Source organism: Amia ocellicauda, chromosome 12 (genome assembly GCF_036373705.1).
Source record: "Amia ocellicauda isolate fAmiCal2 chromosome 12, fAmiCal2.hap1, whole genome shotgun sequence".
NCBI classification, from domain to species: domain Eukaryota; kingdom Metazoa; phylum Chordata; class Actinopteri; order Amiiformes; family Amiidae; genus Amia; species Amia ocellicauda.
The window spans coordinates 23,220,001-23,232,280 of record NC_089861.1 but is presented as its reverse complement, the minus strand read 5'-3'; the positions used below and the strand labels follow the sequence as shown (position 1 = coordinate 23,232,280).

General features: G+C 39.9%; 3 protein-coding genes across 3 annotated transcripts in view; 1 reads left to right on the top strand and 2 right to left on the bottom strand.

The window, feature by feature from the left end:
• The first annotated feature begins 68 nt into the window (after positions 1-68).
• Positions 69-1,581, top strand: LOC136764113 (zinc finger protein 3-like). The gene has a single exon (XM_066717936.1). The coding sequence runs from the start codon at positions 230-232 to the stop codon at positions 1,352-1,354; it is 1,125 nt and encodes a 374-aa protein (XP_066574033.1). The 5' UTR covers positions 69-229; the 3' UTR covers positions 1,355-1,581.
• Positions 1,582-7,859: 6,278 nt separating this feature from the next.
• On the bottom strand, positions 7,860-8,869 carry LOC136764589 (hemoglobin cathodic subunit beta). The gene is made up of 3 exons (XM_066718770.1): positions 8,705-8,869; positions 8,263-8,485; positions 7,860-8,130 (listed from the first exon to the last, which is right to left on the bottom strand). Exons 1-3 carry the CDS (start codon positions 8,794-8,796, stop codon positions 8,002-8,004), a joined length of 444 nt encoding a protein of 147 aa, XP_066574867.1. The 5' UTR covers positions 8,797-8,869; the 3' UTR covers positions 7,860-8,001.
• A 2,502-nt stretch (positions 8,870-11,371) lies between these two features.
• LOC136764588 (hemoglobin subunit alpha) overlaps positions 11,372-12,280 on the bottom strand; it is a 967-nt gene continuing 58 nt past the window's right edge. The window contains exons 1-3 of the mRNA XM_066718769.1: positions 12,176-12,280; positions 11,761-11,968; positions 11,372-11,591 (exon numbers count right to left, since the gene is read on the bottom strand). The exon at positions 12,176-12,280 is cut by the window's right edge and continues 58 nt beyond it. Coding sequence (XP_066574866.1) covers positions 11,463-11,591; positions 11,761-11,968; positions 12,176-12,270 — 432 coding nt within the window. The 5' untranslated portion in view covers positions 12,271-12,280 and the 3' untranslated portion in view covers positions 11,372-11,462. The remainder of the gene's footprint in view (positions 11,592-11,760; positions 11,969-12,175) is intronic.

Genomic DNA, 12,280 nt, shown 5'->3' with positions numbered 1-12,280 from the left:
TTATGGAATCACTGGAGCTGCTTACATTGCTGAGTGTTTATCTCTCCCAGGAGCTGTAGAGGCCAGGGCTCACGCTGACGATGGGGAAACAAATCCTATTGAGCAGCAGCACGGTGAGGAGGAGAGGGGCTCCAGCCTTAAGCAGGATAGAGAGCCCACAGCTGCTGAAGGCAATGGGCAGCACAGGAGTGAACAGAGTGTGGAGCTCAGAGGATTGGAGCCCGTCCACATGGGGGAGCCAGGACCTGAGAATGAAACACAAAGACACAGTCCAGCAGGGTCTGAGCACAGAGGAGAGGGGCTCAGTGATCTGGACCCAGTGAGCATTAGAGAGAAGCACCATGAAACTGGATGTATCATTAAACTGGAGCACCCAGAAGTGAACCAGAGTGAACTGGATACATGCAATTCAGAACAGCACATTGAAGGCCAGTGTTTCCCTTCTATAGGAACTCACCACATGAGTACACAAGAGACCCTTCTGGATTGTGTCACTGGATTGTGTGAAACAGAGATTGAGCCCCAGCGTATTAAAGGTGAGAACACAGGGACTGAGTTAGATTCCTCCCAGATGGAAGAATACAGACAGGACTTGGGAAGCAGAGGACAACAGATTCCTGAGCTTATGAGGCCTTGCTCAGTCAGAGTGGAGAGACTGTCATTACAACACCAAAGTGAAACCTTCAGCACTTGCATGCCACTGATAGTCGGCAAAGACACAGCGGAGCTCACTGGAAGCCCTGAGGGCTGTAATCACTGTGCACAGTGTGGAAAGAGCTTCAGAACAGCCTGGCAACTGAAACTACACCAGCGCATCCACACAGGAGGGAGACCTTATAACTGTAGTCAGTGTGGGAAGAGTTTCACCTGGTCATCAGACTTTAAAAATCATCTGCGCATCCACACCGGAGAGAAGCCACACACCTGTAGTCAGTGTGGGAAGAGTTTCAGAACAGCCTGGCAACTGAAACTACACCAGCGCATCCACACAGGAGAGAGACCTTATAACTGTAGTCAGTGTGGGAAGGGTTTCACACGGCCATCAGACTTTAAAAAGCATCTGCGCATCCACACCGGAGAGAAGCCATACACCTGTAGTCAATGTGGAAAGAGTTTCACCTATTCATCACACCTTAAAAGGCATCTGCGCATCCACACGGGAGAGAAGCCATACTCCTGTACTCGGTGTGGGAAGAGTTTCATACGGGGGGGGCATCTGAAACAACATTTTCGAATTCACACAGGAGAGAAGCCATACACTTGTAGTCAGTGTGGAAGGAGTTTCACCTATTCATCAGACCTTAAAAGGCATCTGCGCATCCACACAGCAGAGAAGCCATTCAGCGGTACTTAGTGTAGGAAATGATTTCACCAGTCAAGGACCCTTAACAGTGGACAGTGGTAGGTGGCACTAGACCTTCAATATCCAATTATTTAATTTTTGTACACCTAAATGGATTTTGATTTTTGAGATTTCTCAACCCTAACATTCATACTTTATACTTCAATCTGAGTTCTTGAGAAATTAATATATCTGTTAGCATTGTACAGAATAATCTACACTGTTTAAGAATCAAAATGTTTCTGCAGCAAGACAGTTGTGTTACTGCTTCTTAGATTATCCTGTTTAAACATTTGACCTACTAATAAAACATTTGATTTGAGAAAAATATTTGTGTGAAGTTGTTTTACTGGTTGAGCTTCAAAACAGCAGCGGGACTGAGCATCATCTTTACACTATCTTTTTATATTAGGGATTCAGATGTGTGCATTTTATACTAAGAGATGATCTTCATTTACAGTTTCCTTTGAAGTTCATAACCAATGGCAATGACCTTTCATCAAATAAACTTATTTTAAATTGAAAATGTAAAATTAATAGTAATTACAAGCAGTCCACCGTGCTGTAGTATTAGTAAATTTATATTAGCCTTATTAAACCTGTATTTTTTTAATATCTAGATCTTGTGCAGGGTTTCATATGGAAGTAGCCTAAATGAGGTATGGTTGAACACTAGACCAAAACCCTTTTAACATGTTATGTGCTCCTTCTGAATGACATCTGTTCGGGTTATTTGGTGGACAGGTCATTTTTCCCATTGGTCCCATAGGAACAAACTCGACTGTCATGAAATAACACAAGACCATCTTCACTTCACTTGTAAAATGATATTGAGGCCATTTGTGCAAGTGTTTCATACTAGCATAATTGACTAAATAATAGATAATAGATAATAGAGATGCACCGATTGTAATTTTCTTGGCCGATTCCGATTTCCGATTTTCTTTCCAAGAACTATAGTTGACAGCATATCCAAACAGAAATCTACTTTTCTTCAATGCAAAATTTTATTTTCCTAATAAAATTAATTATTAAACATCACAATTTCCCCCAAACTGCACTATGTTCATAAATGGACCTTTTTCTCTTTTTTACTCATCTCACAAAAGTCCAATACTCTTCCAAATAATAATAGGTGCAGTGGGTAATAATTAAATAACAAAGCATGTTTTCTTTGTTGCCAACATATGTATAGGCAACATGCTATTACTTGAGCATTAATGGCAAGTTTTTCTTCACAAACAGAAGCATCTCTGCCTTGTCACCTGATAATCGGATTCTCCTTTCATCTGTCACATGTCCAGCCAAGCTACACAAGCGCTCACTTTCAACGCTTGTACATGGAGCAGAGAGGTAGGCTCGGGCATGTAGAGCAAGCACAGGGAAACGATCTTTGTTGATCCTCTAGTAGGTCAATGCGTTTTCGCTTCTGCTGCTGGGCAACTCGGAGAGGTAGCTCTGTACCCGCACAGATGAAGGGCTGGCCAGCAGCTGCTCCTCAGCATTCTCCTTCAGCATTTCATCATGTACTGAATGTAGTAGTTCAATGATCTTGAGAACGGTGAGGAATCAGCCCAGAACTACACGGGAGGATCTTGTTAATGATCTCAAGGCAGCTGGGACCATAGTCACCAAGAAAACGATTGTTACAGACTACGCCGTGAAGGACTCAAATCCTGCAGTGCCCGCAAGGTCCCCCTGCTCAAGAAAGCACATGTACAGGCCCGTCTGAAGTTTGCCAATGAACATCTGAATGATTCAGAGGAGAACTGGGTGAAAGTGTTGTGGTCAGATGAGACCAAAATCGAGCTCTTTGGCATCAACTCAACTCGCCGTGTTTGGAGGAGGAGGAATGACCCTAAGAACACCATCCCCACCGTCAAACATGGAGGTGGAAACATTATGCTTTGGGGGTGTTTTTCTGCTAAGGGGACAGGACAACTGCACCGCATCAAAGGGACGATGGACGGGGCCATGTACCGTCAAATCTTGGGTGAGAACCTCCTTCCCTTAGCCAGGGCATTGAAAATGGGTCATGGATGGGTATTCCAGCATGACAATGACCCAAAACACACAGCCAAGGCAACAAAGGAGTGGCTCAAGAAGAAGCACATTAAGGTCCTGGAGTGGCCTAGCCAGTCTCCAGACCTTAATCCCATAGAAAATCTGTGGAGGGAGCTGAAGGTTCCAGTTGCCAAACGTCAGCCTCGAAACCTTAATGACTTGGAGAGGATCTGCAAAGAGGAGTGGGACAAAATCCCTCCTGAGATGTGTGCAAACCTGGTGGCCAACTACAAGAAACGTGTGACCTCTGTGATTGCCAACAAGGGTTTTGCCACCAAGTACTAAGTTGAAGGGGTCAAATACTTATTTCCCTCATTAACATGCAAATCAATTTATAACTTTTTTGAAATGCGTTTTTCTGGATTTTTGTGTTGTTATTCTGTCTCTCACTGTTAAAATACACCTACCATTAAAATTATAGACTGATCATTTCTTTGTCAGTGGGCAAACATACAAAATCAGCAGGGGATCACACAGAATGAAATTGATGTAGAAGGATAGCCAATCAAAATTAGACTCAATGAAACAAGGAGTGAGCAAGCCCCATTTCTCTCAACCTCCCGTTCGTCCCCTCCTCACTGTCACAGGCACCACAGGTCCCATCACAGCAGGGTTAGATGAGGCACATGTTGGAAATGATGACACTCCAGCTATCTGCTCCATCTGACATGGCTCCTTCACCTAAAAAATAAAATGAATAAGGAGAAATCACTTAATTTGTTTCATCATGCATTTAAGTATCACAATTTAAAAGAGGAAAGCTTAATTTCTGTACTTGTGTGCAGTATAGTATAGTAGTATACAAGGACAGGCCACGTGCCAGAAATAATCTCTAGCCTCTTGAAAATTAAAACCACAACCACCATAGACATGACCATCTTGAGGCTCAAGTCAACTCAACTCCGCAGCAGTCAGTTTAATGCAGCAGTAGCAACAGTCAGAGAAGTGAGTACTGTATGTATTATTATTTTAAATAATTACACATTTGTACAAATAGATAGAAAAAATGTCTAACTGTTGGCAACAAGTAAGGGTGTGTTGTGTAATACTAAAGCAAAACATTTTCTATAAAGTACAGGCATGGTTATGGGTTTTGTTTTACAAAGCGCAGTCTGGTTTTAATTAATTTGAGAATTGAGAAGTTGCGTTCACTAGAATCACAGGTGAATGACACAGTTTAAACAACTTTTAGTGCACCGACTAAAGATCAGAACTTCCACACTTGCAGAATTGCAGAATCGCATCGTTGCAACAGCGCAGATCCGCGCAGAACTGCGGAAATCTGCGCTATACGAACACGACAGCAGTCAAGCCGTGAAAGGAGACGGGGGCGGGGGTAAACCTCATCATTCAGATTGTGATGACAGCTGAACTAACTAAATAGATTCCCTTGCTTTGCTCCACACACTTAGCAACAGCTTTCTTTTGAATTTACGTGGAGGGCAGGTCATGCCATTGTATCATGGGAGGCCAGCTGTGTAGTCCTGTCGAACATTATATTAAACAAAGTAAAAATAAAAAGCAGCACAGACAGGCCAGGATGATAATAGCATCCTAAGCATCCCGGGCCAGTCCGCCCCAGCCCGTGTGCCTGAAATGGGTGATGCTGTGGCAGTAGCACAGTCTAAGTCTCCATCTAGCGATAAATGTAGGTATTGCAACACACGCAACAGGTAAGCGTTAATTACTTTCCTCGTCTAGGTGCAATACATAAAACAAGGACCGATGAAAACTAAGTGCACAAACAGCAGGTGATTACTTTTCTTCTAAGCAGGTCCAGTACATCTAAACAGATTGAAGACTAAATGCTTTTTGACAGGTACGATCAATATAGAAAGGGAGAGAAGACTATAAAGTGCACGGCGCACAATTATTTACCCAGACAAATACATCAATACAGAATTCCACATTATTTGACAATTACTGATGTAACACATTAATTAAACTTTTAAGAAATTGATTTTAAAGCTCTTCGATACAAAGCTTGATATTCTGATTGTACCATTTATTGACATCCATTTTTGCTGTGGACAATGGCGATCATACTTTGGATTATGTTGCCAACGTTTGCAAGACTGCTATGAAAACGAGACGCACAGCAGCATTCATGGGTAAATACAAAAAATTGAACACGGGTAAACATAATTAAACAAAACAGCCTCTGTTTTGCATGGAAACACACCCAGGGAGACTAACGTGGATGGAGGACCCAGATGCAAGGCACGGGGAGTCAGAGAACAGGCGACAGGTCAATGGTCAAGGAAATTCAAAAAGCTTGGTCAAGGAGACAGGCGAGGGGGCTGGAAGCAGGCAAACGGACCAAAGTAAGTAATCAAATTATCAAGAGTCGAGGAGGGAAACGCAAGGCCAGTAACACAAAGGCAAGATTTAATCAAATATGTACTGCATTTCCCAAATGAACATGGTAATGAAAAACATTATTATTATTATTATTATTATTATTATTATTATTATTATTATTATTATTATTATTATTATTATTTTAAATTGAATGTGTCCAAATTCTGCACAAGGTGCATGTTAATTGTATTATTGCATATCTTCTACACTGTAGAACACTGAATAATTTGGCAACACTTGCAATAACAGTCTGGCTACACTGCTCAAAAAAATTAAGGGAACACTTAAATCACAGATGCACCGATACATAACGTCCCAAAGGTCCTCAATTGGATTCAGGTCTGGGGAACTTGAGGGCCAGTCAATGGCATCAATGCCTTCATCATCCAGGAACTGCCTACACACTCTGGCCACATAAGACCGGGCATAGTCCTGCACCTGGAGGAACCCAGGGCCCACTGCACCAGCGTAAGGTCTGAATGAAAAGAGCTGCATCTCCCCAACCACCACAGCTAGCGTCTTCAAACCAGCTTTCACACGAAGAGGACCAATTGTGAATTCTTTCACAACGTTAGTTTTACTTGTGAATCATAAGAGTCATTTGTGAAAATCTATAAAATACGTTTACGTGTTTACGAATGTTTTGTTATTGTTCTTATTGTCTTTGTTATTCATGAAGACCTAGTGTGTGTGAGATGTTATTTATTTTCACAACATATTACTAGGCATTAATAAAACAGACCGTGAAGTGATTCCCAATGTGTCTCTCTTATGATTTGTGTTTGTATTATTGATTTTAATTGTAAATCCATACTATTCACATGTACAAAATATTCTGAAACAATTAACAACTGGTCTTCTTCACCTAAACTTATTTTTAAAATGCTAGTGTCTGGGAGCACCCGATGATACACTGTTGCTAGTGGTGGTTAGGGATATCAAGCAATTTCAGGCATGTCACAAATTATTCTTAACATTCACAAGTAAAACGAATGCTGTGCAAGAATTCATTGCAGTTGAATTGAACACGTTAGCTATTATGGTTGGGAGACACAGCCATTTTACGCATGGCTAAGTGCACATATCCGGTGTGTTACTGGTTTTCACAAATGACTCTTATGATTCACAAGTAAAACTAACGTTGTGAAAGAATTCACAATTGGTCCTCTTCGTGTGAAAGCTGGTTTGAAGACGCTAGCTGTGGTGGTTGGGGAGATGCAGCTCTTTTCATTCATGCCGGGGAGAGCGAGTCGAAAATCAAACTAGTATCAAACGTCAAGCTGACTTTACTGCGGTCCGCTGGAGGTCATTTTGTAGGGCTGTGGCAGTGCTCCTCCTGTTCCTCCTCCTTGCTTTTAATATTGCTAGTACTCATGTTGTTTATTGTGCTTCCCCCTCTGCCCCTGTCCCTTGAGCTATTCACTATGACTTGACACCTTGTCTGCACTTATTAGCTATTACAATCTAGGATGTAGGACTTCGATTTTGTATTTACTGTATATTTTCCTATACACTTGTGTAATATTGAACTTGTAATTGTATTATGTTTTGATCTGTACTGTATTATTGCAGTTTTTGTATTGGTCTTATATTTTGTAAGTCGCCCTGGATAGATGGTCTGCTAAGAAAGAAATACATACATAGATAAATAATAATATTTCATAAGCTTATGAGTCTGTCAAGACTTAAACAACAGCTAACACAGTTCAACATATTCATTAACACTTATCTACCACGGTCCCCGTGAAATGCGTCTGTGAGTAAAGTCTTTCTGAAGCATATTTACGCCAGTTTTTTATTTCGTTTTTTCTTGAGATTTTATTGGATACAATATTGTTATTAATATGGATGTTCAATGTTAAGATGGACACATTATTTGTTTTTACGTTTTAATTTGCTATAAGTATAAAATTGGGTTTAATTATGTTAAATATGTTTTTTGTTTTATTTTATAGAGAAAACAATTATGCAGCAAAACAACAAAAGTAGGCAATGGATATACTTGGATATGAATAAATATATATATATTCCCCTTTTATTCGTGAAGTTAACCTACATTAATTGAAAAGAAGCACAAACAGTTTTCATACAATGCTTTTAAATGTATTTATTTATTTTTGTTCTCAAACATAAGTACAGCCAGTTATGGAATCACACAGTGAAGGTTTGATGGTCGTTTCTGTGCGTCTGTGCCGTGCCGGATAGAGGGGCACGGCGGCTGGGTTGGGGGGGCTCTAGTGGTACTGTCTGCGGAGAGCGCTGATGACAACATCCAGGAACTTGTGCCAGGCGGCCTGGTACTCGACGGTGAAGAAGGATCCCAACTGGGCAGCCAAGACGATGGTGATGATGTCACCCAGCAGCTGCGAGAACATTCACAATAAGTGCACGGTTAGTAAGAAATATAACAAGCACCAACACCTAATAGATCAATTTTCAGAACTAAGGCGAACCATTCATTGTGACAAGTGCGAGCAAAGCTTTGAAAACCCTACCCTGAAGTTATCGGGGTCAACGTGCAGTTTCTCGGAGTGCAGCACGCTGAGTTTGGAGAAGGTCTCGTTGATGTGGTCCAAGTTCTTCACAGCCTTGTCCAGCTCCCCCAGGACGACTGCGCCATGGTGGGCGACCTTGGCGTTGCCGAGGATGGCAGCGGCGTTAGAGAGGTTTCCAAAGCTTCCGAAATAACGCTGAGTCCAGGGGTACACGATCAGGAGCCTGGGAAAAGGGAGAATAATTAAAATATTAAAAAAGCGTAACGATTATTATTATTATTACTACAACAAGAAAGTTACCATGCAGGCAGACTATACTATATGTATACTTGTTATGGATGCATTCATTTTATATCTCCTTATCAAAATTAAATATGCTTTCAGAATATTTAGCATATAATAAAAGTCACAAGCACCATGCTGATCATTAGGCATACATTACCTGGCCAGGGAATGGGGTCCGACTTCTTCGACCTTAATTTTGCCCCAGATAGCAGCGATGGCGGCACGTTCGGCATCTGTCCATTCAACCATGTTGGCAGCGTTTGATTTCGTCGGGTTTGCAGATCAATTAAGCAATGAAAATCCCGTGGTGTCGGGTTATTTTTTCGCACATTTTATGTAGGTTTCATTCTCCGCCCCCAGGAGGCTTCCGAAGGTGATAGGCTGACTCTACCAGGAGGCAGGACCCTGACACTGCAGTCACATGGGCAGGATGCCAAGGGCTGCGCCTGCATGACGGTCCTAATTTGCCCTTATCATGATGGAAGGTTTAATCCACGCACATTCCGCACCCATGCTCAATTAAACTATATGCTGTATGCTCAATATGATATATGCTCAATCTAAAACTATACAATCTGTTAAAACTTGTAATTCTGAAAATAATTAGGATGAACAGCAATGTATATGTATATTTTGTGCTGTTATCATATATATATATATATATATATATATATATGGATTTTGTGCTGTTCATCCTAATTATTTTCAGAATTACAAGTTTTAACAGATTCTATAGTTTTAGTTTGAGCATATAGCATATAGTTTAATTGAGCATGGGTGCGGAATGTGTCTGAATTAAACCTTCCATCATGATAAGGGCAAATTAGGCGCAGCCTTTGGCATATATATATATATATATATATATATATATATATATATATATATATATATATATATATATATATATATATATATATATTATTATTATTATTTTTTTTTTGGGGGAGTTAAACATACACTTAGAACTAATCGGTTAAATGTAACACATTCCGTGTTTGTTCACACAAACACAACTTTGTGTTAAAATTCACCAAAGCACATCACACTAATGTGTCTTTTTAACACAAGTCTGTGTAGGAAAAACACATTATTATGTTAAACAGACGCATTATTTAATGCACAATAATAATCAAATTATTATTATTATTATTATTATTATTATTATTATTATTATTATTATTATTATTATTATTATTATTATTAAAGTCACTAAGTTAAACAAAGACCCTGATAAGGCCGTCTGCTAATAAATACATAATAATAATAATAATAATAATAATAATAATAATAATAATAATAATAATAATATGATCGATTAGAAAGTACAGTACAACATTGTAAAGTGGTAATTCGAGCAAATGTCGCTACGTGCATTTCAGTCAAAGCAATATATTAAGCTTATAGTAATAAGTTAAAACGATTTAAAATACAAATATAACGGTCAACAAGAATGGCATTCTTAAAAAATGATATATTACTGTGTACCTGAAAGGACAAAAGCCAACATCATTCTAAGACACATATATCCAAGCGTTATGGTTGATAACTTTTTAAATAAATTGTAGACACATAATTTTGTTTAGTATTCACTTCTTAAAAGGTTACAGGACCTTACAAAAATGCTTAGCTGATAACGTTAAACTATATATTTTTCTCGACATACTTTTATACTGTAACTGTAAAACCATTAATATGGGGTTTATATAAATATTTGAAAAAGCGTTTCGTTTTAGTGACTTATATATTTATCTGGCCCATATTGGTGTGTACGAGCTGGTTATCTATGCTGATTCAGTCCAGCCCCACCCCAGTACTAATGGTCCTCAATTTGTTTACGGTCGACCTGAGTTCACAAGAAGTTTTGCGTTTCTGTATTTGTTTATGTTTCGTTACATATATATATATATATATAAAATAAAGTATTTTAATTCCATTTTTCTTTTTAACTTTACGAAACCCTCAGAAAATCGCTGTTATCTTTAACCACAAACCCAAACAAGTTCGTGCTACATGTTAAAAACCTTATCTCAGTCCGTGAGGTGCAGTAAAATGATTTTAAACCAGAGAAGTATGTCGACAATGACTCAGGGAAGGGGGCTAAAACAGTTACAATTACAATTCAGATTTTAATAATCTGATAAATAAATATGAAAAACGAATACCTTCTCGCAAAGTACCATATTCAAACCACAAAGTTACATTAAGTTGGGGTACTATGTGGCAATTGGTTTTGACCTTGTGATTATGCTTATTTGAAAAACGCAAATTTTCCTTATGTTTGTATTCATTCGTTTGTAACTGTCTTTAATTATACAAATGGCAATGGACGTGAATTGCTTTGGACTGAGAGCGGCTTTGAAGCGTGACATTGTGAATAGATCCTGTTAATATGCGATTATATTATGAATATATATGGCACAGAATTTGAAATATAATTATGAATACCACTGATGTGATACAGTGACAGAAACAGCATCGCTTCAGCAGTATGCGACAAAACTGCATTTAGTCACTGTTAGTCACTGTTTTTTTTCATATTGGTAAGTGCTAACGACTTACATGAATGATGTTTGTCTTATTTTGTATGCATGGATTCATTTATTCATTTCAATGGTCGTGTGCAATCATAAGAGCTTTTGAGAGGACTGGTTTTACAGTAGAAGGGCAAGAGATCCTTAAACCCGAGCTATTTTTTTGTTTTGTTTTTAATCATATGTCATTGTGGTTCAAAAGTCGCATATATATACGCAAGTGACAAACCCAATATCATGGAGCAATGTATATACAATAGAAAGATGCAGTCAAAGAAAAACAGTCAAATTAATTCGTTTGCATTATTTTTTATTAATTTTCAGACAACACAAGACAGAGCTGGATTGAGCATGATGTCTGCCTGGGTCTTCTTGGTCTGCGTCTTAACGGTACTTCTCAGAGAGAGCATGGGACAGGGCGGCGAGGAACTTGTCCAGGGAGACGTGCACCTCGGGAGTGAGATCTCCAGGGAAGAAGTATGCCACGGCCACAATGAAGTTGTGGGAGAGGATCTGAAAAGAAGATGTGGGAGTTCATCAAGATGTACTACATGCACAGCAAAGGTATCACACTGCGACCAACACACCAGCACACGTTTAAAGGGCACCTGCAGCTTTGCCCTGCTTTCAAATGCATCTCATGATCACCCTGTGTAAGAGTTGTGAGGATATAATGGCGAACCTTGAAGTTGGCAGGATCAATCCGCAGCTTGAAGGCATGCTGCTCGCTGTGGACGCCCACGGAGCCGGCCAGGTCATCGATGTTATTCACAGCATCGGTGATGGCGCCGACGATGGTTTTGCCGTGCTTGCGCACTGGGGCAGAGCCGTAGCTGATGTCGGAGAAGTGGGAGAAGTAGGTCTTGGTCTGGGGATAGACGTACAGCATCCTGAAAAAGGAGATCACACAAAAACAAAATGTCAACAAGGTCAGCTCTATCGCAGGAAAAGAGAAACTCCAAACTACAAAACACACACACTCACATATTGTATCCCTGTAAATGCAGATAGCATATACTCCAGTCTTATTGAAAAGAATATATATTTGAACTGAAGTGTGGAAGTGTCAGATGCGCGCAGGTTGGCATAGGGGTTACCTGGCCAGAGCTTCGTGGCCGATGTCGTCGAGCTTGCTGGAAGCCTTGCCCCAGAGAGCCTTGACGTTCTGCTTGTCCTTAGCGGAGAGACTCATGGCTGCGGAA

Excerpts from the sequence above, each read along its gene's own strand:
- LOC136764113 (XM_066717936.1), top strand. The coding sequence starts at position 230 with ATGGGGGAGCCAGGACCTGAGAATGAAACACAAAGACACAGTCCAGCA.
- LOC136764589 (XM_066718770.1), bottom strand. The coding sequence starts at position 8,796 with ATGGTTGAATGGACAGATGCCGAACGTGCCGCCATCGCTGCTATCTGG. Across the intron at positions 8,486-8,704 it reads GGACCCCATTCCCTGGCCAG|GCTCCTGATCGTGTACCCCT; the intron begins GTAATGTATGCC and ends CCCTTTTCCCAG. Across the intron at positions 8,131-8,262 it reads TTGACCCCGATAACTTCAGG|CTGCTGGGTGACATCATCAC; the intron begins GTAGGGTTTTCA and ends ATGTTCTCGCAG.